Source organism: Felis catus, chromosome B1 (genome assembly GCF_018350175.1).
Source record: "Felis catus isolate Fca126 chromosome B1, F.catus_Fca126_mat1.0, whole genome shotgun sequence".
Lineage (NCBI taxonomy): Eukaryota > Metazoa > Chordata > Mammalia > Carnivora > Felidae > Felis > Felis catus.
The window spans coordinates 120,792,082-120,819,383 of NC_058371.1; the positions used below are offsets into that span (position 1 = coordinate 120,792,082).

Below are 27,302 nucleotides of genomic sequence, written 5' to 3' on the forward strand. Positions count from 1 at the left end.
GCCTCTTATAGTTTCACTTTATGGCTCCATCTACCTTAATACCCATCTCTCTGCTTCTCTTTGGGTGAACGCTTTACTTGAGCCAAATTGTTCTACTCGTTGTCCTGAATGCAGTGACTATCCCTTCCATTTGGCTGTCCCTTCCATTGCGTCTTTGCCCACATAACTTTTTTTTTTTTTTTCATTTAGATTACTTGTCTCCCTTTTTCTGCTCATCTAAATGGCCTAGACCCACCAGGCTGTTTCTATGCAGACTTCTTTTGGTAGTCCTTCTCTGAATGCCTGAAATAGCAATCATTTGCCCTTGTACTCATCAATTATTTTTCTTTTCTAGTTAGCTTTTCCTACAGTTAGCATTCCTATAACTTCTCAGATTATAATCAGTTTGAAGCAGGGGCTTGTTGACATACATTGCAAAGCCCAGTAGCCCGTATTATGCATGGTAGGCCTTCAACACCTGTGTCGAATGATGCATTTTCTTTCTTCAATCAAATAGCAAGACAGTGCTCAAAAGTTGCTCTACCAGTATTGACCCACAGAACTCCATCTCATTTTAAATAACTGTTGCAACCCGTTCTGATACCCTTTCCAAATTGGAGTGAAACATTTGCAGAGCACTTTGCACATCTGAGTTTTCTCAATCTGTAGCCCTAAGGGTAAAGCAATTTCATAATTACCCAAACACACCAAACAGAAGAAAACTGTAGAAATGACACATGCACATATCTGCTGCTGTGCTCCTTCTCCCTCTCCTCCCCCTCCCGCTTCTAACTCCTCCTCCCCCAATTCCTTCTCCTCTTCCTCCTCCTCATCCTCCTCCTCCTCCTCCTCCTTCTTCTTCCTTTTAAAATGATATGCCACCTGGGCTCAGTTGGTTACATGTACGACTCTTGATTACGGCTCGGGTTATGATCTCACAGTTCACGAGTTTGAGCCCTGTATCAGGCCCCGCATTGACTGTGTGGAGCCTGCTTGGGCTTCTCTCTCTCTTCCTTCCTGTCTGCCCTTGCCCCACTCTCATTCTCTCTCTCTCAAAATAAATAAATTAATTAAAACAAACTAAAAATAATAATATGCCACCTATAAAAATGACTTCAGTCTCACCCACTCAACAATGCAACAAATCTTTACTGAGAACTTACTGGATACCAAGCACCATGCCAGGTGCTGGGAGTATAAAATAAATAAGATGGAAATTGTCTTCACTCTAATGGGGTTTATAATTTGGTAGTGGGATAGACATTAAATAAAGAATTCCATCAAAAATTATTCAGATATACTTGGAAAATACTCCAAAGAAAAGAATGGTATTGAGTGCAAGTGGAAATTAGTCCACGGAGACCAAATAATAATAATAAGCTTAACTGACAAAAGTGACATTTAAGCAATCTTAGTAAAATATGTCAATATCAAGAAATACAGTGGTAGATGTGAACTCTGCTTTAAACAACTCAGTTTGGCCAAAAAATATAACGAACCTCTGGAATAATGTGTTTTAAGCATTGATGTAAACAGTTAAATCCTTTATCTCTATAGTGGTACACCTGTGCTTGAGAAAAATCTAAAGTAAATTACACAAAGTTGCCATATGGTGCCTGTTCTCTCTGGTCCAGATGAGTTGTCATATGGGTGCAGGAGTGGATGGGTGGATGGATATATGATTCGGATATCGTGAAATACAAATATACATTCAGGGCTATATAACTCAGTTTCAGGAAAAGCTACTCACAGTAAAATTAAGTAATCAAATAAAACTTATCAAATGAACTGTATTTTGGATTTGAGACGAAAAGTCTAAATGGCAACCAAACTAATTTACCAATTAAGACCAAAGATTAAAAATGACCACAAGGAAAAAAATCAATTCAGTGTTAAAGTCGGTTAAGGAAGAGCGAGGTACAAAATTGGGTTTCAAGGATAAGACGAGAAGAGCATCGTTTGCTAAAATGCTAAAGTCTACCCTTTTTGACTGGGAAAAGAAATGTATTATGATGGTTTGGACTTTTAAATGAGACAAATTGATAGAATTGCTTTTAAAAAGCATTTTAGCCCCACCAAAACTTGGCAGAGTCAACATCCTCAAATATTTTCCTTCAAAATGTAGTCAGGGACTTCAGAAGGATACCATTTATAAATAAAAAGATCCTTTACAGCTTGGCATACCATTGTAAAGAGAGGATTTAATTGCCAATAAAAAAAAAAAAAACAAGGTAAGAATCTTATTGGCAGTCATGATGTGGACACGCAGGAGCAAATGCAACCTCTCTGAGGCCAGCTTGTCCTAGTCCCCTGATGTCTAGCTGGAGCACGCAGTCTTCAGTGACACCATCGGCACCATAGGCTGCCAGGCCTGAGAACCTCATTCCTGTACTGCAGCACAGTTCTGTCATGTCAGGACCTTGTTTCAGTATTCCAGAATCATGTGTGCAAACTTAGTGGTAGGTGGTCCCTGCCTGAGTCAGGAGCCAAGTGCAGAATCAACTAGTTCAGATCCTTATCCTGAGTGGGAAAAGGAAATAGGGGTAGGGGGGCAGTCTCTGGAACGGAGTAGAATCCATGCCCAGGTAACCCTAAGTTAGCATCTTAGCTTGTTTCTTCACAGCATGCCAAAAAGATTTCTTCCCTACAAAATTGCTTACATTTTATAAGCAAGAAGCCATTTCTGTAGAGTTTGAGGCTGATCTTAACCATGGGAATAATCTTTAGCATTGACGTAAACATTTTTAAAACATATTTTGGGTCTTTATAACCACAGGCATAAATATGATCACTAGCGCTTTATAAGTTAGATAAAATTAATCCAAAGATTTTGTTCAGCGGCAAGAGTTTTCCCAGCTCACACTTTTTTCCTGCCATCATATCAATTCTAAAGATCCTCTTAATTGGTCTTGAGCAACTGTTTGCTCAGATCACTTTTTTCATATAGGAAACGTAAATGCACATTCATGGTAGCATTTTGTTATTTGATATTTCCAAAAAAATTGTAGGCTACGTGTTTTTCTTGTTGTTACTAAAGGAAAACAATAAGTAAAATAACTCCTATGAAAAATAGTAATTTCTCCATTTATTTGATACACATTTTTATTTTTTACCCCAATGAATATTGAATTACACACAATAGGAAGATAATTTCTTTATAGTGACCATTAAACCAAGGACAGTCTACCAAAAAGTGATACGGAATCTACAAACTACAAAGGATCAAAGCAGCAAACATGAAGAAAACTTTTAGCATTAACTTTTTGTATCATCAGTATGAAGTAGTAGAAAATAAATTTATGTAGACATTTAGGCTGAGGAGGACTTTTGGGTAGGAATTTTTGATTAGTTCACATCTCTCTGAGATGAATGGATAAGATTAACTGCAGAGAGGTTTTAGTGGAATATCCCTTTTCTCTGCCTTTTATATAAAGGACTCTTTAATGTATGGAATTAATCTAACTATGATTATAATTTCTTATACCATTATCATTATCATTGTCACCTTGACTGCTACAACTTTGATATGTTTTCTTTAAAGTCTTAGGTTGGAAATAGTATATTTAGTAAATGTAAATATTTCCTTTCCGTTGGGCAGTTGGGATAGCATGTATACAAATGTTATTTTCTTTATTCATGCAAGTAGCAAATGATTAATAATAATAATAATAATAATAATAATAATAATAATGGAACATTTATCTTGTTCTAGAACCTGCTCTCAGTTTCCATGTGTCAATGCATGTAATCTTTCAATACTTTGTGCATTACATTCTAATCTTGATTTATTGATGAAAACCTGGGGCACAGAGGGGATGCTCACTTTCCCCATGGTTCACACAGTCTTATCAGGGAATAGCACTGAGATTGAAACTCAGCTGACTGACTCCAGTGTTTACAAGTTAACCTGTGTCTTCTAGGTCAGCTTTGTTATCTGAGGCATTCAGGGTGATGTTTCCACCGAATCCCTATTCAACTCATGGCTCCATTAGGTGGAGACTCATGTAGATGACCAACTGTTCTTCAATAAGAAAAAAAAAAAAAAAAAAAAGAGCTTTCGGAGTGAAGAGCCATTTATTATCCCTTTAATATTACGTGAATGTTATACATTCAAATATATACGTTATTAAAAGAGCGGGGCATCTTTTATGTTATTCTAAACTAAATAATTAATCTCTCTCTTTAAAAAGTGCCCCTTAGGCGCTTAGACTTTTGCTTTTTGTACATTCAGCTCCACTGTCAAACTGTCATTGCTGGAGGCCACTTTCTAAAGAGATTAGTTTTAGTCCAGTCATCAACTTGCTTACATTTCAACATTTAATTAATGGGACAGAGGGTAAAATGGAAAATCTATCAAGATTTAATATCTAAGAAGTACCCTGAGTATATATTTTAATTGAATGCACACTCTGTATCTTTGCTATAACAAGTGAACTTCTTGATGTTGTAACTGTCGCTGCTGCATAATTATAAAGTTTGGCAGTTAAGTAATTGTGGAACTTCCCTAAGTAATAACTCCATGAATGAGATAATCCTTGCTTTTTTACAAAGGGCTGCCCGTAGAATTGAAGGATTTAGCTCTCCAAGTTCTATAAGCCCTTAAATGGGGATGAAAACAGGAACTGGAACAATGCTAAGTCCTTCACACAGCTTTATCAGCAGTACTCTACTACTGCCCCTTGAACAAGACCAGCTGGGGTATTCATCCTGAGGTGTTGTATTCCATTTTCTGACAGACGTTTAGAAGATTCTGTAGAAATCGAATTCTTTGTAAAGCATTTCATAGGAGGAAAGACAGGGACAATCTAGATAATGTTGAAGACACCAATGAATGGCTTATCCCTTGCTATTCAATATCTAGAAATTCTAGATCTACAAGAGACTTTACCCTGACAATGTCAAAAAGTCTGCGTGATATGACTTTCCACAGAAAATATCAAGTGTGTGGGTTTAATATTAACTCAGTGCCAAGGAACAACCTAGAACTTTGCAAGTTATAGCTCAGGGCTTGATATCAAGTACAACCTTGAAGGTGAAAAAGGTGTTTTGTGATTGCATACAGATACCACCAGTTTTCAAGGTACCTCCCACCAGGGTACCTGTGTTACGCACTTGGAGATGGTAGGTATTGACTTCATTGAATGGAAGCCAAGCATGGGTACAGTGTTTCCTATGTCCATGCCATCTTCTCCAGCAGTTCAAAGCTTCAGCTAAACCTCTTTCTCTCTCTCATTTGCTAAGGTGGCATAAATCTTATGTTAGCATTATAATAACACAGATTAGAACTTAAAGCTAAAACTCATAACTAGTTCTTTCTTATTGACTTAGCAAAAAATACTGAATCGAAATTCAAATTCTCCGTGTGAAATTGTAATGTTAGAAACAATTCTGTGTTTCACTGGACTTGAGCTACTTCCAAGGATCAGTTTCTGGCCCAGACTCTCTGGGTGTTAGTATTTGGATATGACACTTTAGGTGGGAATTATAAAATGGAAAAGTGTCAAAAATAGATAGCCATCCCCTCCTTGAAGAACTTGAAACTGCATCTTGATACTTCTGTTTTTCAGTTGCCACGTAGTTTTTGTGATTACATATTATCGTGGATATTAATCCCATGTATTATTGTATCTGAACATTATACTTTCAAAATAATATTAATTATTCCTATTTTGCAAGTTTTGGAGGTAAAGCTCACACAAGGAGTAATACTTGCGTAAGTTTACACAGTTATCATGTGGCAGGGCCAATGTTTTTTCCATTCTTGTCTATTTTAGAGACTCTTTTACAATTTTAAAATAGAGTTAGCATCTGAAGTGACATTTTTGTCTTTCTCCTAAATTCCAACATGTACCCTTCAGACTGTTCATGTGTTGTTAGTTACACTTTTAGTGTCCTGGGAAGTTATATGTTTTATGTTTTTGAAATTGTTTTTGTTTTTGTTTTTGTTTTTACTTTTTCTTTGCCTGCTTGCCTTCCTTTTGTCCTTCCTGTCTTTCTCCATCTTGTCCTTCCTTTCTCTATTTCCTTTCCTTAGATCCTTTCTTCAACCAACATTATTAAACATCAGCCACGTGCCAGGTATGGTACAAAGCACTGAAAGAAAAAGAGAGATCTTTGCCTTCTTCATCCCTTCCATCATCTTCCTTTTATTGACTTTACCCAAAATTCTATATTTAAATAATGAGCTGGTTCAAAATTTACTAATGCAATATCAAAAAGAGAAATATGTAGCACACACATGCACATATAATTATAAAGTTGGCTCATATTATTTCATAGATATATCTGGTACCGTCTCTTTCCTCCATGTAAGGAAGATACTATCATCCAAATTGTATGTAGGACACTTGTAGCAAAGTTAACAAGGTGCCATGAAGGATGCATGTACAAGGAAGGAGAAGCAGGCAGAGACTAGATGTGTGGATAAGAAGATTATATATAGTAACACACATGTGTGTATCTTGATAAACACAAAATCCTTAGCTCACAGCTTCAGGGAAATTATATATACCTACTGTTTCTGGTTATTAATGATAAAATATTTCAGGTTGATCAAATTCAGTCATTACACGGAAGTTATTGAGAATTTGCCTGTGAAAGACCCTATGTGAAGTACTGAATCAAGCAGCTTAAAAGAAAACTTGAAATCTGTCTTTATAAAAGACTTAAACACTTACTTTGTGCTCAATCTTATGAGCTATAGAGTAAAAGTGAGTTATAAGTGTAGTCCTTGCTCACCAAATACAGTAATCCTCATGAGTTAATAAATTTCCCTTAAACTAAGTCACTAGTAATAATAAAAAGAATCTTTTTAAAACAGAATACACTGGGCAAGTACAGGACATTCAGGGAAAGATAAAAAAGACACAGGAGTTAGAAATGAGGTTTCAAAATGGCAGAAATCACCAAGATTGTGCTTATAGATGCTATAATTTGAACTACAAAAACTGTGTATATATGTAGATATATTATAGATATATATCTTCACAAAATCTTCAAAGAAGATTATACATTAAAACGGTAATCTTTATTGGAAAATACAGTTTTAGAAAATGTACAGCATCTCTCCCAGAATCAAATAAATCCTTTCATGCAGTATATGGCATAATCTTAAAATATTGGTAAAGGATATTATGAGTGTATAGGTCCAATTTCAAGAATTTTATCCATCAAGCCATCATGTCTCCTTCTGTGATGGTAGGACTTTGCCAAAAGAACATGATGGGGGTTTTCCTGCTGGGGTATCTATCGTCTACAAGTGACAGAACTGAAAGGGAAAAAAAATCCTGAGTCTATTACACTTTTTCTTCTTTCTTTCTTTCTTTCTTTCTTTCTTTCTTTCTTTCTTTCCTTCTTTTTTTCTATTTCTGGATGGATTATGATTCTGGAATGCTGCCATTTGCTTCCTTTTCACCTTTCTTTTCTATCCCTCTGCCTCATCTTTTGAAGATGGGAGTGCATGGCCAATTAGAGCTAAGGAGATGAAAAAAGTTATTAGAATTCATTATTTCCATTCTTTTGACCTCTCTCCCTTCTATTGAAAACAGCCCTGGTAATGTTGAGAAAGCCTGAGTGAGGTATGTTGGGAGTGTTACATTCTAATCTAAAGACTTTCAGAAAGGAGCTTTGTATTCTTCTTGAAATCCACTTGAAATGTGTTGAGCCTGTGGTTTTAATGCCCCTTGCTAGCAATATTTTGATAACTTCTTTTAAGTTAGAAGCTCTCTTTGGATATTTATATCTATCTATAGATATATATATCTATATAGATATCTATGTATCTATATATCTATATATATCTCTCTATATATCTCTATCTCTATCTCTATCTCTATCTCTATCTCTATCTCTATCTCTATCTATATATCTTACTCATTGTCCTATCGTCCTCCTCCCTGGTGATGGCAGTTGTAAAGAAGGTGTTGAGCAATATTACCAAGTTTTTATGAAATACAGGTTTTTGTGTCTCATCAAAATCTCAAATTTTAATGTAGGAAAGAGCCCTTTAATTTACAGATTTGGATATGGCCTAGCATTTTATTGCATCATATGGTAGACAGAGGAATGGATTCTATTCCTTGGGTTTCAGTCTATTTGCTGTACCTAATTGTGTCATTAGAAATAAGAGAGTTCAAGTGGCCCTTCCCTATTTTCAGGTAGGAGCTGTCCCTTGATTATGGATTTTATATCTCATACACAGCATGGCTTACATGTTTGTTTGTATAGGGTTCTACAGGTGCAGTAAAAATGATTAGACCAAGTAATTGCATAACTTTAAGGCCATAACTTTGACATCAGAGAAAGAACAGGCAGTCAGGCCTCCAGGTTTATGGAAATTAGTATTCTTTCCATTATATCAATCTTTTTTCTGACTATTTTTCACAAGCACATGTGCAAAAGAAGAGCACTTGTTTCTAGACTGTCTGGTCAGCTCTGAATTTGGTTAATAACATGGCCTTGTATATATGTCATAATCTCTCTGTAGGCCTCTGATGCAATTGTTAAATGACAGGAGGTCATGTATAATTGCCAGTATAATGGCGAGATTTCTTGATAGTAGGCTTTGTTCTTTCTCTATTTCTCAGACAAGGTCTCAGGAGTTGGTCTCGAGTGATTCTTGAAGCACAACCACTTGTATTATTTATATTGCACTGGAGATAAATGTCTTTCAAGTACTTCAGAGAACAGCACACTGTTAGGGCTCTAGTTGAGTTTTGTAATCCCAGTGACAGAGGCAGGTGGCAGGGGTGGATGTGGGAGGTGGAAGATGAAATGTTAACTGTGAATTTCGTGACTGTAGATATTTGGGACTGTTTTAGATTAAGGGTTTTTTTCATGTACTTTTATGAAATATATATACACACACACACACATATACACATATATGTATTATACAAAAAACATAAAAATTTATGAGTAACTTATTAATGTAAGGTTATTCAGGAAGTATCTTTGAGTGAATACCTTATGCTGCTGAAGAAAAAAGAATATATATATTGGTGTATTTGTATTTTTAAGTTATTCTTTTCTCTAACCTATAGAGAAGTAGAAAAATGTTCTATAAATAGTCTCTAGAATTACTGAGAATATTATTCATTGCATTAATGATGAGGTCTTTGTTCCAGAAGTTTGTTATCATTCAGATCTGGAAGTGGTCATATAAATTATCTAGATAAATCCATGAAGTTAGGTGAGGTAATTGAAATCTAAACACTTTAAGTGACCTCGGGTCTTGTGAGTACTCAATGACAGAACCAATCTAGCAGTCTGGGCTCCTGGCCTTCCAGTCTTGTGCTCTTTTTTACAAAGAATAAATGTGGAAGGAGAATCTGTATTCAAAACTTGGCAGGCAATGAACAGTTTATGCAGTTGGGGTGAGAATATCATGGAATACTAGAAAGATCGGGGAATTTAGACTCAGACCAGAACTGAATTTAACTGCTTCTTAAGTGTGACCTTGGGCAAATAACCTCTCTGTTTGCTTATTTTTGAAATGCAAATAAGAACTAGTTTTGAGGGCTATTGTGAAGATTTGTGATTACCTTTTGTAAAGGACCAAATATAATGCCTGATATATAGCAGATGCTTAGTAAATGTAGCTACTGTGACAATTTATTATTTCTGCTGTCAATAAACAAAAATAAAATCTGGAAAAATTCCTGCTTTATCAGTAGGCACTCAGATAAATTATATTGAGTCAGCGTCGAATGAAGAAATGCTTTGTCTCACCAGCTCCAAAACAGAACCTCTGTGTTATCTATCGAGCAAGCCATACCCTCACTTGTAAATTTTCATCGTATTTCATTTTTCTCAAATATGATTTTGGCAAAAGCTAAAACATCTTTAATTATGAATACTATATTCAAGGTTAAGTTAGTATAACAGCTAAGACTAGAATTCATCCATTTATAATTTATAAGAGACAGAGGGACTGGTGGAGAGGGGATGGGTTTGATGTCAGTAAAACCTGAGTTTAAATATGAGTCCTATCTTTCAGTTGCTCATTGAATGATGTTGAGCAGGCCATTTCATTTCTCAACTTCCGTTCCTTGGATTATAACGTAACGGCAGTCACACCTGCCTCTCAGATTTGTAGTAAGGACTAAATGACATATTCTATAGAATCTCTCCCTTTCTGCCAGGGCATTTGGAGAGGTTATTTGCCCAAGGTTAGTTTTCACATCTATTTTCCTTCCTCCTGCTGCACCAATCTAATGCCAGATAAAAAGCGGGGGAAGCTCACAGGAGACATTGCTCTTCAAAAAGATTAGAACCTTAAAGATCTTTTGAAGACATGAGAACATACTCCTGCTATGAATATGCTGTATCCAAAAATAGTAAAGACCTTTTAAATGGAGCCAGTATTCAGGTAGTACTTAGCAAAGGTGGGAAATACTTCACCTTTTCCATCTGGCAGATCAGAGATATTTGTATGCTAATTTGCCATGATTTTTTTTTTTCATTTTGCATGGCTTTAATACCATATGAAAGTATCCTTAGGTCAAGTGTCTTATGGCATAAATGATAGGATAATTTAAAGAAGAATGGGGTTACAGATATATATGCAGGATTCAGCAGTCTGTGGGAAGAAGATATTAATTCCTTCCATGTCAACGACTGCACTATCTGCATTTCTTGTCCCCAAAGTGTAGTGATTCTGTTCCCTGGCACTGTGCTGGTGAGCCAGAAATATGTTTTGAAGCAAAGACCGTACTGTTCTCAAGTATGATTTTAGTTAACTGCAAGCTGCTGACAACACCAACATATTATTAGGCTGCAATATGATATATATAGTATCCACATTACAAAAAACTATATATCTTCCTCATATTCTGCGTTGGTTAAACCCACCAAAAAACTTATCTTCATTCTGGGCCACACTTTTACAGGGACATTGCCAATGTGGCATGCATCCAGAATAGGGATGAGCAGGAAGAAGGAAAGGGACTAAAAGCCCTTTCATATGAAGAAGAGCCAAAGGGATTAGGAAGAATTTTCTTAAAAAAAAAAAATTGTAAGAGAAATAGGAAGATGAATCCTTAGCTTCTGAGCATTTATACTGAGAAGGTAGTATGTGAAGCACAAAGAAATATAAAGCCCGTTGTATGATACTTGTCCCTAAAGATATAGAAGTTTGGCATGCACATATATATATGTGTGTATATATATGCACATATATGTGTGTGTATATATATATGTGTGTGTATATATATATATATATATATATATATATATATAATATACACAATGGCTATGGTCAATATCAAATAATAAATGCAGTATAGAGGTTTAAGTCAAGAGCTTTTGGAATGCAGAGGAAGGTTGAGATTCTATCTGCTAGAAGAAATCAGAAAAGATTTCCCTGAAGGGATACAGTCTGGGTTCGACACCGTAGGATAGAAAACCTGGGGTATTTAGAGGTTTCTCAGAAAATATTCCAGGTGAAAGAGCAAACACGGTTAGGAAAGCAATGCTATGTTAAAGATATTGGTAAGTAAGAAGTTAAGATATTAATGCAGACATTAAGGCTCAAAAGCAGTAAACGTTTGGTAGCTTGTCAAAAACTAGATTTCGAAGGGCTATCTTTGATCTCTTAACTGTAATCACAGGCTACAACATAAAGTATTGAAATGATTGCTTTCTCTATGTTTTAAAAGCCTAAACAAAACAAGAAAAAACCCGCTTGACATCATCTAGGATCTGTTCAATAATTTCCACTAATGTGATGCTAATTATGCCATGAGATGATAATAAAAGCAAAATCTTACCAAAGTTTAAGAAGGTGTGATGTAAGAGTATTGTGATTCGTATTTAAAAGATTGTCATTTAGAATCAGAAGTATACTTGTTCTGTATCTATCCAGAAGGCAGAATTAGGATCACTGAGTGGTAAAGAAGTTTTAAACTCAACTTGAGAATTTCCCACAACTTAAAATTGTTTGTCTATCCATAGAATAGATGATGCCGTTAAAACAAGTAGCTCTTCCTAAATTGAAAGTACTCACAGAGGGGTGCTTGGCTGGCTCAGTTGGTAGAGCATGCAACTCCCAATCATGGGGTTATAATTTCGAGCCCCATGTTGGGTGTAGAGATTACTTCAAAACGAAATCTTCTTTTTTAAGTTTATTTATGTATTTTGAGAGAAAGAGCATGAGTGGGGGAGGGCCAGAGAGAGAGGGAGAGAGAATCCCAAGCCGGGTTTGTGCTGTCAGTGCAGAGCCCAATGCAGGGCTTCATTCCATGAACTGTGAGATCATGACCTGAGCTGAAATCAAGAGTCAGATGCTTAACCAACTGAACCACCCAGAAGCCCCAAAATTGAAAGAAAGAAAGAAAGAAAGAAAGAAAGAAAGAAAGAAAGAAAGAAAGAAAGAAGAAAGAAGGAAGGAAGGAAGGAAGGAAGGAAGGAAGGAAGGAAGGAAGACCTGTTAACCTTGTACTGGGATTGCTTTGGAATGAATTTGAATTTCTGAGTCTGGTTAGAAGTGAGACCAGCAATGATCTTAGGATCTCTGCAACCATAGCTTTCTCTGTGACTGTGTATCTAACCTACAGACACTATACAAAGCACAGTGAAAAGGGTAGATTCATTTCCTAAGTCATGGATGGTGATTCCTTTCCAGAAGTCAGGAGTGAAGTCAGATACCAGTATATTATTTTATATAAGATCCAATCCAAACATTTTATTTTATTAAGTCAAGAATGCAGTCTAATTTCAACTACTGTGTACAACCATTGTGAGTTCTAATGGAAAATGCATGCTTTCTTTGAAAACATAGAAGTAAATTCTGTTCAAATATTTGAGGAGATTATTAAATTGTGAAAATGATTTAGCTATACCACTTTTATTAGGGTCATCAACTGTTAAATAAGACTAGAATATTCTTGGCTGTAAGAGGAGCTTGACCAATTCCTGATAGACATTTGATTAACTGTTTTATATAAATATTTGCCAAACTGTAATGCCATTTCATATTTAGCATTCATATATTGTGCAGTTTCATATTACATTGAGTATAGTTTAATTCCCGAGTAGTGTATACATTCATGACTGATTAAGCTACTGGCGTTGATATTTTGGACCTAAAGTCACACAGTTTAATTTTCTTGATCAGCTGAGGCCATGTGGAGAAGCAGAAATATGTACACGTAAACCTAATGTCTTTGTTCTTGTTCTTTTCAGCTGCAGTATTGAAGTATGAGAACAATGTCATGAACATCAGGCAATTCAACTGTTCTCCTCACCCATACTGGCTTCCAAATTTCATGGATGTTTTCACTTGGTCCCTGCCCTTTGTTGGAGAAAAAGGTGTGTTGTGGAATCCAGCAATGATATGGGAAGGAAGGGGAGGGGATGTGGACTGTTTTGCCATAAAACAGAGAAACACTTTGGCCTGACCAATAAAAGTCACAAGTGGCAACATGAGGGAAAAGATTTGAAAGTGCGTCACTGCGTATCCTGCTAACAAAATATAATGAGTGAAATAAGGGGAAACAAGAGCAATGAGAAACATTAGGAGAATTTATGTGATCTCACTGGAATACTACAACTCTTTGAAAAATGGCAGATATATAGTTTTAACTTGCTTCAAGCTATCATGGCTACTTTTCCCCCTTATCCTCCTATCTTAATTCGAGCGCTATTTTATTTTATAAACTACCTGTCAAATTAAAAGGTTAAGATAGCCATGCTTTTCTCACATTTCTGATGTTGATGATAATCACTGTGTGACAGTGATTAATGGCCATAATAATTTAAAAGCCAATATATACGACAACAACAAAAATACTTCTTTACAAATTGGCGACCATTAATGTGTTACAAGATGAGACAGATTTACATTTACATAGTTATTGACTATTAACTTGTCCAGTTTTCCAAAAGAATTGGTTTGCCTTCCTTTCCTATCCTTCCTTCCTTCCTTCCTTCCTTCCTTCCTTCCTTCCTTCCTTCCCTCTTTGTTTTGTTTTATATTTTGACCTAAACCTCATCAAAAATTTCAAGGAAAGTCCTGCACTCACTGGGCTTAAGCATTTAGTTCAGGAGGGCTAACAGGGGCAAACCGGGTCATAAATCAGGCATGATATGACACATCACCAGAGAAGGTAAATAGGCATCAGAATAAAGGTAAGAGTTTGCACATGTTTCAGAACCCTTATAAGGGTTTTAGAGAAAAGCTACACATTTTTTTCTGAAATATGTATTTATTTGTATTAATAAATGTGTATGATATATGAATGTAGTATTTATTTTCTTATAGTATGTATGGAGGGTTTTTTCCCTTAAATTCCTTAAAATGATTAAATCGTGAAGTTATGATTTGTCAGTGAAGAAGTCTTTCTTTCAGATACCAAAATAAGTCAAGAGTAAATTTTAATAGTCTGATAAGTGTTCCCAGCACTACGCCATGTCACCACCTCCCTACACTGATCAGAACACAGCATGTGTGACTGTCCTCTGTTGGCTTCTCTGGAAGCAGAAGCAGTGTGAATCCTGACAACTACTGGGAACCCTTTGAACACCCTTCACTTGGGTTGTTTCCAGTAAATGTTCAGATTTTGAACATCCATTACAAAAGAACCTATTAGTATATTTGTATACATAATTCACTTTTGATAGTTAAATGGAAGCTGTGGATTAATATTGGCTACATTGATATTTACTCTTTATCATAGATTTTCCACTCTAGAATCACACTGATTTTTAAAAGGAGCTCTTGAAGAAATAGTAGGCCACTTTCTTTTCACCTTTGTGACAGAATCCAACCTAATTTCAGAAGTTGTTAAATGTAAATAGCGTGCACCTTAATGTAAAAGTAACATGGTACTAATTTCTGACAACGCTTTAATACAATCTGGTTGTAATAAGTTTACTCAATTAAGTGTCTTCTTAAACTTACCAAAGCTTTATTGATAAAGTTTTGAAAATAAAATTTAAAGTTAGTATCCTCAAAACTACCTCAAATATTAGTTTGTCAGTCGGCAATTCGTATCAAACAAAACCCATGCCCATCACTGTGCTGGGTTCTCTGGGGGGATTAAAAGAATTAAAAAAAAAAAAAAAAGAGAGAGAGAGAGAGAGAGAGAGAGAGAGAGAGAGAGAGAGATCTGGCATTCACTTAGTCCCTGCAAAACAGATGGTTGCAATGTGGTCTAGATGTAATAGCATCATCATACAAACAAATAAAAATTCAAAAGGAATCACTTCCTCCTTCATAGATGGATAGTATATTCACAGCCACATATCTGATTTGTCCATTGTCTGTTGATGTAGCTAGTTAAATGTTACCATACCATTTCATAGGCATGAGCTAATACTTCTATAAACATATAGTCTGTGTAGAATCACCAAGCCGGTTATGTTTTATGATCAGGATTTTATAGAAAGTGCTTTGCAGGAGATTCTATATACAATATAGGTAAGAAATGCTAAGCTTGCTCATTAATAATGCCAGAGTAATAATTAAGGCTATAACTGAAAATCTGGACTTTTTAATTTTTATTCTTTTCCTTTTTAGTGACTGAAATGCTGGTAAATGTCCTCAACATCTGCTCAGATGATGAACTAGGGTCAGAAGAAGATGGATTTGATGGTAAGAGGCTTGAGCCTTTGTGCTAATGCTGTTCGCCAGGTGATTACTTGGTGTCTCATAGGTAACCCAAGGAATATGTTTCTAAGATTTGGATTATGTTAAATTATAACATACAATTGAGAATGGAAGATATTATATTTTCTATTTGTTTTGAAGAAATACACAAAAAACCACACACCACACACACACACACACACACACACACACACACACACACACCATGAGAGAATTTTCCCATGATTCTGAAAACACTGTTGAATAGTGAGCTATGTTAATGACCATCTTTCAGTAGCTCACATTGCTAAGTGACTTTTTTCACTCCTTAATAACAAATTTTTAAAAAGTAATCCTTTAGCAGATATTACCATTTACTGAGTAACTTCTAAAAGTGCCTTTAGTGAAGTTGTTCCTGTCAGTTATTCAAATTTTGATGTTTATGATAAAAAAATATATATTTACACATTAATATGATGGTATTAATGTCAATACCAATAATTTTTCATATCTATAATAATAAGTAATGAATAAGCTGTATGCACCTTTTGTATTATTGTTTAAGATACTGTTTGGTATTCGGTTACCCCTGAAGAGTATACTTTCTCTATAAGAAACAAAGATCTGGGACACCTGAGTGGCTCAGTTGGTTGAGTGTCTGACTTCGGCTCAGGTCACGATCTCTCAGTTTGTGGGTTCGAGCCCCACATCAGGCTGTGTGCTGACAGCTCGGGGCTTGGAGCCTGTTTCAGATTCTGTGTCTCCCTCTCTTTCTGCTCCTGTCCCACTTGTGCTCTGTCTCTCTCTCTCTCTCTCAGAAATAATAAACATCAAAAAAAAAAAAAAAAAGAAAGATCCATCAGGTGAAAGATGGAGAGAAAAAAAAAATCACTGTAGATCTTACAGAAGTACCCCAAAATGAATGGAAACTAACAAAAATGTAGTTGGAGGGGAAAGTTCGAGAGCAAACCACTTCTGTAAACATGGGATAAGAACCTAGTCTGTGTAGGGAACGCAGGATTCCAAGATGCAAGAGAGACCTGTGGCTTGATGAAGTTCCAGTCTGATAGAGGGGCTGATGCTCAATCAATAGAATGAGACAGATTATAAAATGAAGAGTGAAGGTGGCAGCAGAAACTAGATCTTGTGGAAGTTTAAACTGATAGCATGTTTACCTTTAAAAACTGCATTTAAGTCCAATGAAAGGTGAATGTGGCCCCTTCTGGAAGTTAGCATCTAACTTCCAGATTTGATGTTTACTTGGATTAGCACAGGTCACATCTACGAATGCAAACTACCTAATGTTGTAGGCAGAAATGAAATAAAAGGATTCATACACTCATATTAATAGAGTCTGTATACTTAGGTAAATGTGAAGTGTACAATTATTCCTATCATCTCATAGTTTTACTCCTCTCTGTAATTTCTATCGTCATTGCCTGTTTGTCTCCATAGACTATTCTTCAGTCATATGTCACATTTCAAGGGCATGTATAATGTAAGGAAGGAGAGAGAATTCTATATATAATAGAATATAAAATATATAGAGGCGCCTGGGTGGCTCAGTCGGTTGAGCGTCCGACTTCGGCTCAGGTCATGATCTCGCGGTCTGTGAGTTCGAGCCCTGCGTCGGGCTCTGTGCTGACAGCTCAGAGCCTGGAGCCTGCTTCGGATTCTGTGTCTCCCTCTCTCTCTGACCCTCCCCCGCTTATGCTCTGTCTCTCTCTGTCTCAAAAATAAATAAACGTTAAAAAAATTTTTTTAATATGTAATATATGCCTAAACTTTTACTATGTTAGAATTAGCTAAAGAATAGTTGTAAGAACTTACTTCAGTAAATATATTGATATATTCTGAAATATCCAGAATTCAATGGATATTTTCTGCTTCTTCCAGATTCTAGATATTTCCTATGTTATAGCCACAGTTTGCTACTATTAACTCTTCCAGGCTTAGTGATATCATTTAAGAGATAATATTTTCATCATGATGGAGTCTTTTTTTTTAAAGGAAGAATACGTCCCTGGTGGTATCTTAAAAGTCAACAAACATTTTACAATAGATGTCTTTCTCTATGTTCCTTTTATTCCTCAAGAGAAAGATTAATTAGCGTTAATAAGGTGATAGGCCTTTGTTAACAAATCTCTATTGTAGTCAAGTTCATTGGCCAATAATTATAATATAAACGATATAATAAAAGTGTAATATTTTATACAGAATAGGTAAGTTTATAATAGATATTAATGCATACACTCATCAAATATATATTGAGCACCTACTATGTGCCAGGTACTGTAGCCAAAATGCCTGTACATTTCAACAGTACAGGTGTTTCCTGCACAGTTAACTATTACCAAGACTAACTCAGTGTTTACTTCACTAATGGGGAGTTCTCTTTATCCACCCTCTCAGTCTCTTACATATGAAAGGATATATTGTGTGGCTTACTCTGCTTTTAAAATAATTTCTTCCAATCGTCAGTCACTCATCAGAATTTGTTTTTAATCGTGTTAATTCCAATTATAAGAGTGCATGTTTTTTTCAAGGCACTTAGAAACTTTTGTTTGTTTCTAAGCAGACCACTGAAAGCTGACTCTACCATGCTTAAATCTAAAGAAATAAAAATATTAATTAAAAGTATGTTTGGGGCACTGGGGTGGCTCGGTTGGTTAAGCATCCACCTCTTGGTTTCTGACTGAGGTCATGATCTCATGGTTCATCGGATCGAGCTCCATGTCAGGCTCTGAGCTGACAGCACAGAGCCTGCTTGGCGTTCTCTGTCTCCCTCTCTCTCTGCTCCCCCCCCAAAATAAATAAATAAATATTTTTGTAAAAAGTATGTTTAACTTAGGACATCATACATTTTGAAGTAAACAATAAGAAATGTTCTTTACTGCTTATTAGAACATGATGCAAAAGCTATGAATTTCTTCAGAGTTGCTCAGAGAAGAACTTGTAAAACTTTCCAGAATTTTTGACTCTCTGAGACTACAGTTTATTGAGAACGTATATTGAAGTTTCTTCTTTTGGAGTGAGGGATGCACTATTATTTTCAACCAAGGAATAAAGTTTCTAATTCTTCCCAGTCCCTCCTGCATGAGGTCTGCAGTCTGTCTCTCTCTGGAGCCTGGCCTTCTGCTCTACCTACCAGGCTCCTGAGCTTGATGGCTACAGAGATGAAAGCAGGAATCAGAAGCCATCAAAGAACTTAACTGAACCTCTCCCTTAAAATGGCTGCTTTACTCTAAGGGCAGGGGGTGAAAGGATGTGGAATCTCTTCCTGAGAGATTTATCTAGTTCTTCTCAGTATTTTGCTCCATATCCAATGTCACCTGAAAAGTCACAGGTAGTAATGATATCTCTACAACCCATGACTATCTTTTTACCTTCTCGGGTTGACCTCTTAGTGTCTATAAAGTCTATAGCAGATAGGGATTCTTCTCATTTCCTAGAGGAATGTAAGCTATGGGATTAATTTGTTTTTCCTTCAGGTTCTTTCAGCTCCTCTTTACCATTTATGTCTCAGGCATTATTCTAAGTCCTTTACATGTATTAACTCTTCACTAATGTTTACCCTTTTGACCAGCAAAAAATTGTAATTATTAATTGGCATTCAATTCTTCATTATCATATATATGTTTACTAGGTGATTAATATTATCTCCACTTCAGAACAGCCTATTGATACAGGTGCTAGGATGATTCTTGTTTTACATATGAAACGTTTGCCACTGGATGAGGTGAGGTTAAAGCTGAAGGTCACACAGCTAGTGAAGTAATGGAGCCTGGATTCAAACTAACATGTGCCTTGTCCTCACCCTCTTGAACTTTCTACAACCAGTTGCTACAATGCTTGAAATCTTTTTTTTTTTTTTTGAAGCAGCATGATGCCTTTTGTTGTTGTTGTTGTTAACACAACAGCACTTAAATAGAATATAGTTTGTTCTGTTTAAATATACTGCAAAATAAAGAAAGAGATTTTTTTTTTTGCACTATTTGGCCACGAAAGTCAAATAAACTGCACATAAAACAGTTTCATTCTATTCCTTTAATCTGAGTTTACTCCAAGAAGTTATGCGTTTCATCACGTTAAACATGTTGGTGTATCTGAGCAGACAGTAAGTCCTCTGGTTCAAGTTTTTGCTGAGTAGAAATCATGTCCTGAATCTCTCCTCCTTAGCTTCTGCCTTACAAATAAAAGAATTTGATACCCTATCCAGAACAAAGTTGTTAGTTTAAATTGGTCTGTGGCTCTTTTATGTTGAAAATAAAATACAAAATTTCTATTATCTTGTAAAGTTTGGAAACAGTTGAATACCAATGAATGTCTTTGGAGGATCTAATTTATATGTATTGGGGTCTTTGTTTCTTGTTTCCACTTCTGATTTGGGATGATAAAATTACAGGCTGGTTTCAGTTTAGGGTTGTGATTCCCCAGAACATTTTACAGAAGAAAGAAATCCAAGTAGATGTATTTTATCTGGTAGTTAATTCTCATTAATCAAGAAAACTCTCTTCAGCCCAAGGATTAGTTGGTGATCCCAAAATGGGGGGAAAGACTGGCAGAAATCAACCAATCTGCATCATTTCAGAGGTTTATTTATTGTTCATTGTAACAACAAGGACATCTGGAAAAGCGATAAGCATTAGAAACCCAATGACAGTTTCATGAATTAAAAATATTTATTTGGAGCTTTCTTTTAGGTCCTAAAATCTTAGACTCTTGAGATCACACATACATATGTGTGCATGTGTATATACGTATGCACACACATAGACACAAAATATGTTTGAAACTGTGACATGTCTGGTTAACAAGGAAAAATCATGAAAGTGAAACTGAAATCCTGTAGAATAAGAAAGGAAAGAAAAAAAATAATAAAACTAAGACATTTCGAGCCAAATATAGTTTCAGGCTGCACTGGAAAGACTTAATATTAAATTAGAATTTATGTCTCTGCTTTCATCTAGAGAGCAAACCACATGGTGGAACTCTTATCCTTTATCCACAGTTTTGCCTTATCCTAATGTTAACCACAGGCCAGTCACTGAATACGGGATCAGAGAAGTTTTTTTGCATGCCTCTACGAAACTATCTAAATTGTATACAACAAAATTATCTCCCATCATCTGCTTCGAATTATTAGATAATTCGTGATGTCTAATATCGTGGGTTCCAGAGTGTCTTCCCACTTCTTTCTGTCTAGCTTTAAAAAGCCATCCCTAGGGGCACCTGGGTGGCTCGGTCGGTAGGCGTCCGTCCGACTTCAGCTCGGGTCACGACCTTGCGGTTCGTGAGTTCGAGCCCCGCGTGGAGCTCTGTGCTGACAGCTTAGAGCCTGAAGCCTGCTTCGGATTTTGTGTCTCCCTCTCTCTCTGCTCCTCCCCCACTCACACTCTCTCTCAAAAACAAATAAACATTAAAAAAATAATAATAATAAAAATAAAAAGCCATCCCTAGCTGTGAAAGTGTAAAGTTGGGAATTTGTGGGACTAACATGGCATTTTATTGGTCCCTGAGGAATACCTCTATAAAGGTTTGATTGTATTATTTTCATTCAAAACTGTATTTAATTGCCACGATGCACATTTGAGATGAATTTCATTGTAAAAACTCCCCTTTTCTTTGTGCATCTGGTAGCAGCACACACACTAAGAATCATTAACTTAGAACTTTTCTTGTGGCTGCAATTATTGTTATTTCTGTGCACTTCATTGTAGCATCCTGTATTTCAGGTTCCCAATTTGAAAGAAAAAAAAAAAAGTTGTATGTCCTATAATAATGGACAGTGTTTTGGGAGGAGGATTCCATTTTAATATAAAATGGAAACATTTCTATATACTAAATAAATAAATAGCTCCCAAGGAACACAGTAGTGATAGGATTCTTGTACCATCAGCATTGACACATCACCTAAAGTTGATGAGCTTGGAAAAATGCTTACAAACGAAACAAAGGCTGAGTAGGAATATAATGCAGGAACTTCATAATGTATCTGGAAGTTGAGGTGACCAAACAAAGATACTGTTAAGAATAAGATCTAAAGGGAGCTATTCCAAAGAACTATCCCGGGGACTTACAGCTATAGAATCAGTGGGGCAAAGGAAAGAAAAGTTGATTTGGGTGGTTTCAAGCCTAGGTGTCTAGGAGGATGAGAATATTTATGGAAAAACTCACCAATTTCGGGAGATGAGTTTGAGTAAAAGTGACACACGTAACTCTGGAAAGGTCCAAGCAGAATTTGGAAGTGAAGCCCTGCAAATTGGGAACAAATTCTGAGCTGGTGACAGAGGCTTGGAATTAAAAGTCATAATAGAATCTATTAAAAGTGAAATAGGTCTCCAAAGTGGCTGATGTGAAAGGAAATAAATAGAAGAAAATTGAAACCAATTCTTAAAATTAACCTTCTTTTTTTTAAATGTTTATTTATTTTGAGAAAGAGACAGAGAGAGCGTGTGTGGGAGCACAAGCGGGGGAGGGACAGAGAGGGTGAGAGAGAGAGAGAGAGAGAGAGAGAGAGAGAGAGAATCCCAAGCAGGCTCTGTGCGGTCAGCACGGAGCCCAATGCGAGGCTTGATCCCACAAACCGTAAGATCACGACTTGTGCTGAAATCAAGAGTCAGACGCTTAACTGACTGAGCCACTCAGGAGCCCCTTAAATTAACCCTTCTTGATGAAGCTAGAGAAAAAAGACAAATGAGCTAAAGAGAAAGAAAGAATGATTAAGTAGAAAGAGCCAGGATTGTGTAACAGTTCAGGCAACAGCTGTAAAAAGTATTTGCACCAAATGCAGAAAAATTACTGTGTGATGTGTCTGGCCAAAAAATGAAATATTAGGACATAACTTTGGTTGTCAGATATCAGATTATTGAAAAGAGGTGTTTATGTTAGTCATGGTATTTATAATAGCTAAAAAAGAAAATAGAAATCATTGGCAAAAGGCCAAAAAATAAAATTCAGAGGACCTCAATTTTCATATCGTGTTATATTTTCATTTTATTTTATATATTTTTATTTCTCTGTAAAAATATTTCTTCGCGGGATATCTTTTTCTGTGTATTCAATGGCAGGCAAACACATGGTTTCTGCCTTCATTGAGCTGAGAGTCTTGTTCAGCAAGAAACCAACTTAAAATATGTTGTCTTACAGAGAATTGAAAGGGTTGGAGCACCTGGGTGGCTCAGTTGGTTAAATGTCTGACTTCAGCTCAGGTCATGATCTCATGGTTTGTGGGTCCTGGCCCCACGTCAGGCTCTGTTCTGACAGCTCAGGCCTGGGGCCTGCTTTGGAATCTGTGTCTCCCTCTCTCTGTCCCTCTACCGCTCGCACACTCACTCTCTCTCTCTCTCTCTCTCTGTCAAGTATAAATAAACATGTAAAAAAAAAAGGTTGAGGGAGGGAGCATGACTAGGGACAAAATATTTGACAACTAAAGAAAGAACTATAGAGGACATCTTTCTTGTCTTCTGCTTCTGACAAGGATAAGAAAAACTCTTCATGTATTTTACAGCTTTAGGAAGTATGGCCATGTGAGAAATCTACCCAAGTTTATCAGCAAATTATATGCAGAAATGGGTATTAGTTTACCAGTGTTAAGCTCTCTTATCTTTTTATAATATCTGAGTTTGAATGATGTAATTGAAGAAAGTGAAAGGAAGATATATATAAACAAAAATTATTCAATATTTTGTAAAAGGATTTATCATGTTTTTCTCAGCCTCTTGTTAATTACCTTCCAGTTTAGTGTTGTCTTTTTTTCAATTACGTAATATTTTGGTGTGTAATTTAGAAGATAAATCATCTTTGTCACTGTAAATGTATCCTTTGTACTCTGTTCCATTTATAGTACAGGTAACTGCTTTTTTAAAATCATAGTTATGCCATAAAAAGGAAACAAATAGTTATAGCCAGTAGATCATTTAAATTGAAACATGCCTAAAAAATACACAGGGATTTAGTAGATAGTAGGATAAAAAGTCCCATCATATTTATGGCTGTTGATGTTTTAGGGCCTTGACTGTCATACAAGGTGCCTGGTTAGCCATCATATAATCAGTATCACCAAGTCTAGCTTATCATAGTTGATTGCAATAATTAAAATCCTTTAAGTTGCTAATTAAAATGATACAGTAACACAGACACTGAAAGAACTGCTTTATTTTCCCATTGTACTACCATCGTTTTGCACAATGTGTTTCTTTTTTACCTAGCAGGATTTTCATATTACGTGGAAGCACAGACTTTGCAGAACAAAGTAAATTGAAAAAACAGCCATATCCTTGTTATAACTAATTGGTTGGATAATGTCCACCATTGGCTAGAATATTATGCTCACAGTAAAATAATGCTCTGGAATTTTATGCTATATTTCCATAGACACAGGTATGTTACTCATCTACAGTATTTTTGCACAGGTTTAAAAATCATTAATTTTTGTAGTATTTGAGCCTTTCTTAAGCCACTGGTGACATGGTCAACTTATACTAAACATTAGCTATTGCATATCTAAGCATACACTTCAAATGAATGTATCTGAGAAAGAAATCCATGTTGCATCATAAGAAGGGAAATAAGTGTGTGCTCTATAAAGCTTAATATATTCTTTACTTGAAAAGCATCGAAGTAGACAGCTCTTTCTCCTCAATGAAGGCAAAGATTTTGTGTATACATATGTCTATATTTTAGAAAAGCATCACTTCTCACAAACAAGGTTCAAGTAATTGGTATGTGAAAGGGGTATTCTGCACAGAGGGGACTATAGTGGTAATGTAAGCTTGCTGAAAATTGATACTGGGAGAAAATAAGATAGTTCTTCTTCTGTTTTTGCCAGAGCTTTCATGTTTCTCTTTGTACTAAGGCATTTTTTAGGTCCAAGTTGTCAGCCTGAAGATTATACTTATGTGAGAATAATTATTAGTTGATGGAACCACTGAAGACAGAGTTGTGGGGAGGCCAATGTTTTTCAGGCATTCCCTTGATGGTAATTGTTTGATCTCTGATGGCGAGTTTAAGGGCTCGATGAAAAAGTTAAATAAGTGTTCAGAAAATCTAGATTTTAAAAATATTTTTCTCGGAGCGTTGTTTGTGTTTGCCCTTCTAAAAAGCTGTTATTCCTTCCTCTTTACTCTTCACTTATGAGAAGTCATAAAACTTTTCTCCTACTTTTTCTCAGCCCTCCACAGAAATAGAAATCTTGATTCTATTTGGTCAGCCCAACTTTTTGAAATGTTCCTTTTTTTTTTTCTTTTTTTTTCTTTTTTTTCTTTTTTTTTTTCTTTTTTTTTTTTTTTTTTTTTTTACCGAAAATGAAGCCAGCTGTCTGCCACCATTTTCCCTAGTGAATGTGCCACTAGGGACACAGCCTTTAGCCTGGTTGGCACAAAACGCAACCATCGCCCCAACTTAGGGAGCTTGATATGAAGGAATATCACACAATCATTATTTTAATTTACAGAGAGAAGTGTGAGTTTTAGAAGAACTGGAATATCCATGTCTGCACAAGCATTTCTTTCTTCTTAGTAATTATAGCAAACATTTTTGAGTACCTCTCATGTACCAAAGATCTGTGCTAAGTGCTTTAGCAGGTAGCACAGTATGTGGCATGTGTGTTTGTTGAATGTTAACAGCGAGTGAACCCATTACTTATTTCATTCTTCCACCCTCCTATGAAGTGGATCAAACAACCCGCTACGGTAATGAATTTCGGCTCTGGGTCAGCACTCTCAGTGGTTGACCTTAGGCCAACCATTTCTGTTCCTTAGAATCATCCTGAGGACAATGGAAACTAAAAATACTTCCTCATGTGATTGTTGCTAGGATTATGTGAAATAATGCAAATAAAGCACTTTGAACATTCCTCACTTTATAGATGAGGAACATGGACGTGACAAAACCTAGTCATCTGTCCAGGACAACACAGCTAGTGAATGGAGAAGCTGAAACCCCAGGTCTCTTACTCCAGAGCAGAGGTTCCTCACCACTGTTCTATTCTACCTCCCACATGTCAATTTCTTCAGGTCCTAAGGGAAGTGAATGAGCCAGCTACTTTATGATCTGAAGCCTTCACTAGGGCCAGAACACTGGAAGGTCTTTTGCTCCCTGGACAGTACTTCCCTAGACATTTCAGATGTCTGCCTCAGATTCTTGTCCTTACTCTGCCTCTGTGGCCCATTGGTACCTTTTTGATTGGCATATCCCCTTCCTCTGATAAGAGAATAATATCTTTAGGTGATGTTAAAGTCTTAAACATTTAAGTTATCTATGCAAGCCTGTGCACTGATCATTGGCCAGAACCTAATGCTCCTTTCTTTATTTCTTCTTCTTGGGCAAAACCTCACCACACCCTCCACGTACTGACACAACACCCACCTAGATCTTGAATAGCATCAGAAGACTTTTGAGTGGCTTTGTTTTAGATAAGATCAATACATGCCTATGCCTCAGGGTCCTCCACTGTCAGACCAAGGAATTGCTTTATGGATCTCAGCGTGCTTTTTCATTGTGCTATCAGATGGTGCCCAGTTACCTTTCTAGCTAGTGTTTGACACATGGGACAATGAAACATAATACTTTTCTCTGTCCATTTCCCCCCTTTAAATATAGTTCTAGCATTTGATAAATTTCAGAGATAACATTTAAATATAGTCCTAGCATTTGATAAATTTATAAATGCATAAGAGTCCAGAATTAAGTTCTGGTCTGAATGCATTCTTTCAGCATTTGGCATATATGCATAATTAGGTCCTTAATAGATACCTTTTTGAACTGTTCTGCCCTCATCTACCCAGAATAATCCTTGATAGATTAAACACCCAGACATTATGATTGTTTCTCCTGAAGACAGTAGGTCTGAATTATTAACTTCACATTTGTTATCTTATTTCATTTTGCTTTTATTTTCTTTTTTAAATTCTTTATTTTTATTTTTTTATTTTGAGACTGAGAAAGAGTATTCAAGGGGGGGGGGGGCAGAAAGAGAGAATCTTAAGCAGACTCCCCACCCAGTGCAGAGCCCAACAAGGGGCTTGATCTCATGATGGTGAGACCATGACCCGAGCCAAAATCAAGAGTTAGATGCTCAACCGACTGAGGCACCTACGTGCCCCCATTTTGCTTTTATTTTCACTTGTCAGTTTACAAAATTGATGTGTTTCTGTCATGATGAGAGGTCAACCCAACTAGGATTTCACATCTTTTTAGGTTCTACTTTGGTAAATATAAACAAACTGAAATGTTCTTTGTCAGGCATAGTTGGAATATGTGATAATTTCTTAAAAAATCAATGGAAGTTCTCTGGTCTATTTTAAGGTCCTTAATTTTTACCCAAGTTAGAATTATGCCTGATAGCCAATTTCTGTGGCTCTACTGAGGAATCACTGAACAGATGGAACACAATGTCTCAGAGAACAAAAGTCCACGGAATCAAATTAAAGCTTGTAAACAAAAGTAACTTTTAATTATGTAGGATAACCAAATAATGACAGTTATTTGACATTTGGGAGTAGTCTGTATATTTTTAAGATTTCCTATCCAAATAATTCGTTTATGTTTTATGACAAGAGAAGTGGGGGGGGGGAAACAGTCTAGGCTGTACTGGCCTTTCTTAAAATCCATTACACAGGAGAGACTTTTTATTTAAAAAAAATATCATTTAAAGGATCATCTGTTGCTTTCAAAATGGGATCCAAGGCAGAATAGTCTTATGCCAAATAGGACACGATTGCAGGTTCTATAATAT

The 27,302-nt window shown here is 36.2% G+C and overlaps 1 protein-coding gene across 4 annotated transcripts in view; it reads left to right on the forward strand.

Moving 5' to 3' along the window:
* The window catches only part of PPP3CA (protein phosphatase 3 catalytic subunit alpha), a 325,335-nt gene that overhangs the window by 276,414 nt on the left and 21,619 nt on the right, over positions 1-27,302 (forward strand). For all 4 annotated transcript variants that reach the window (XM_003985136.5, XM_003985137.5, XM_045056052.1 and 1 more), the window contains 2 exons: positions 13,162-13,287; positions 15,497-15,571. In XM_003985136.5, coding sequence (XP_003985185.1) covers positions 13,162-13,287; positions 15,497-15,571 — 201 coding nt within the window. The remainder of the gene's footprint in view (positions 1-13,161; positions 13,288-15,496; positions 15,572-27,302) is intronic.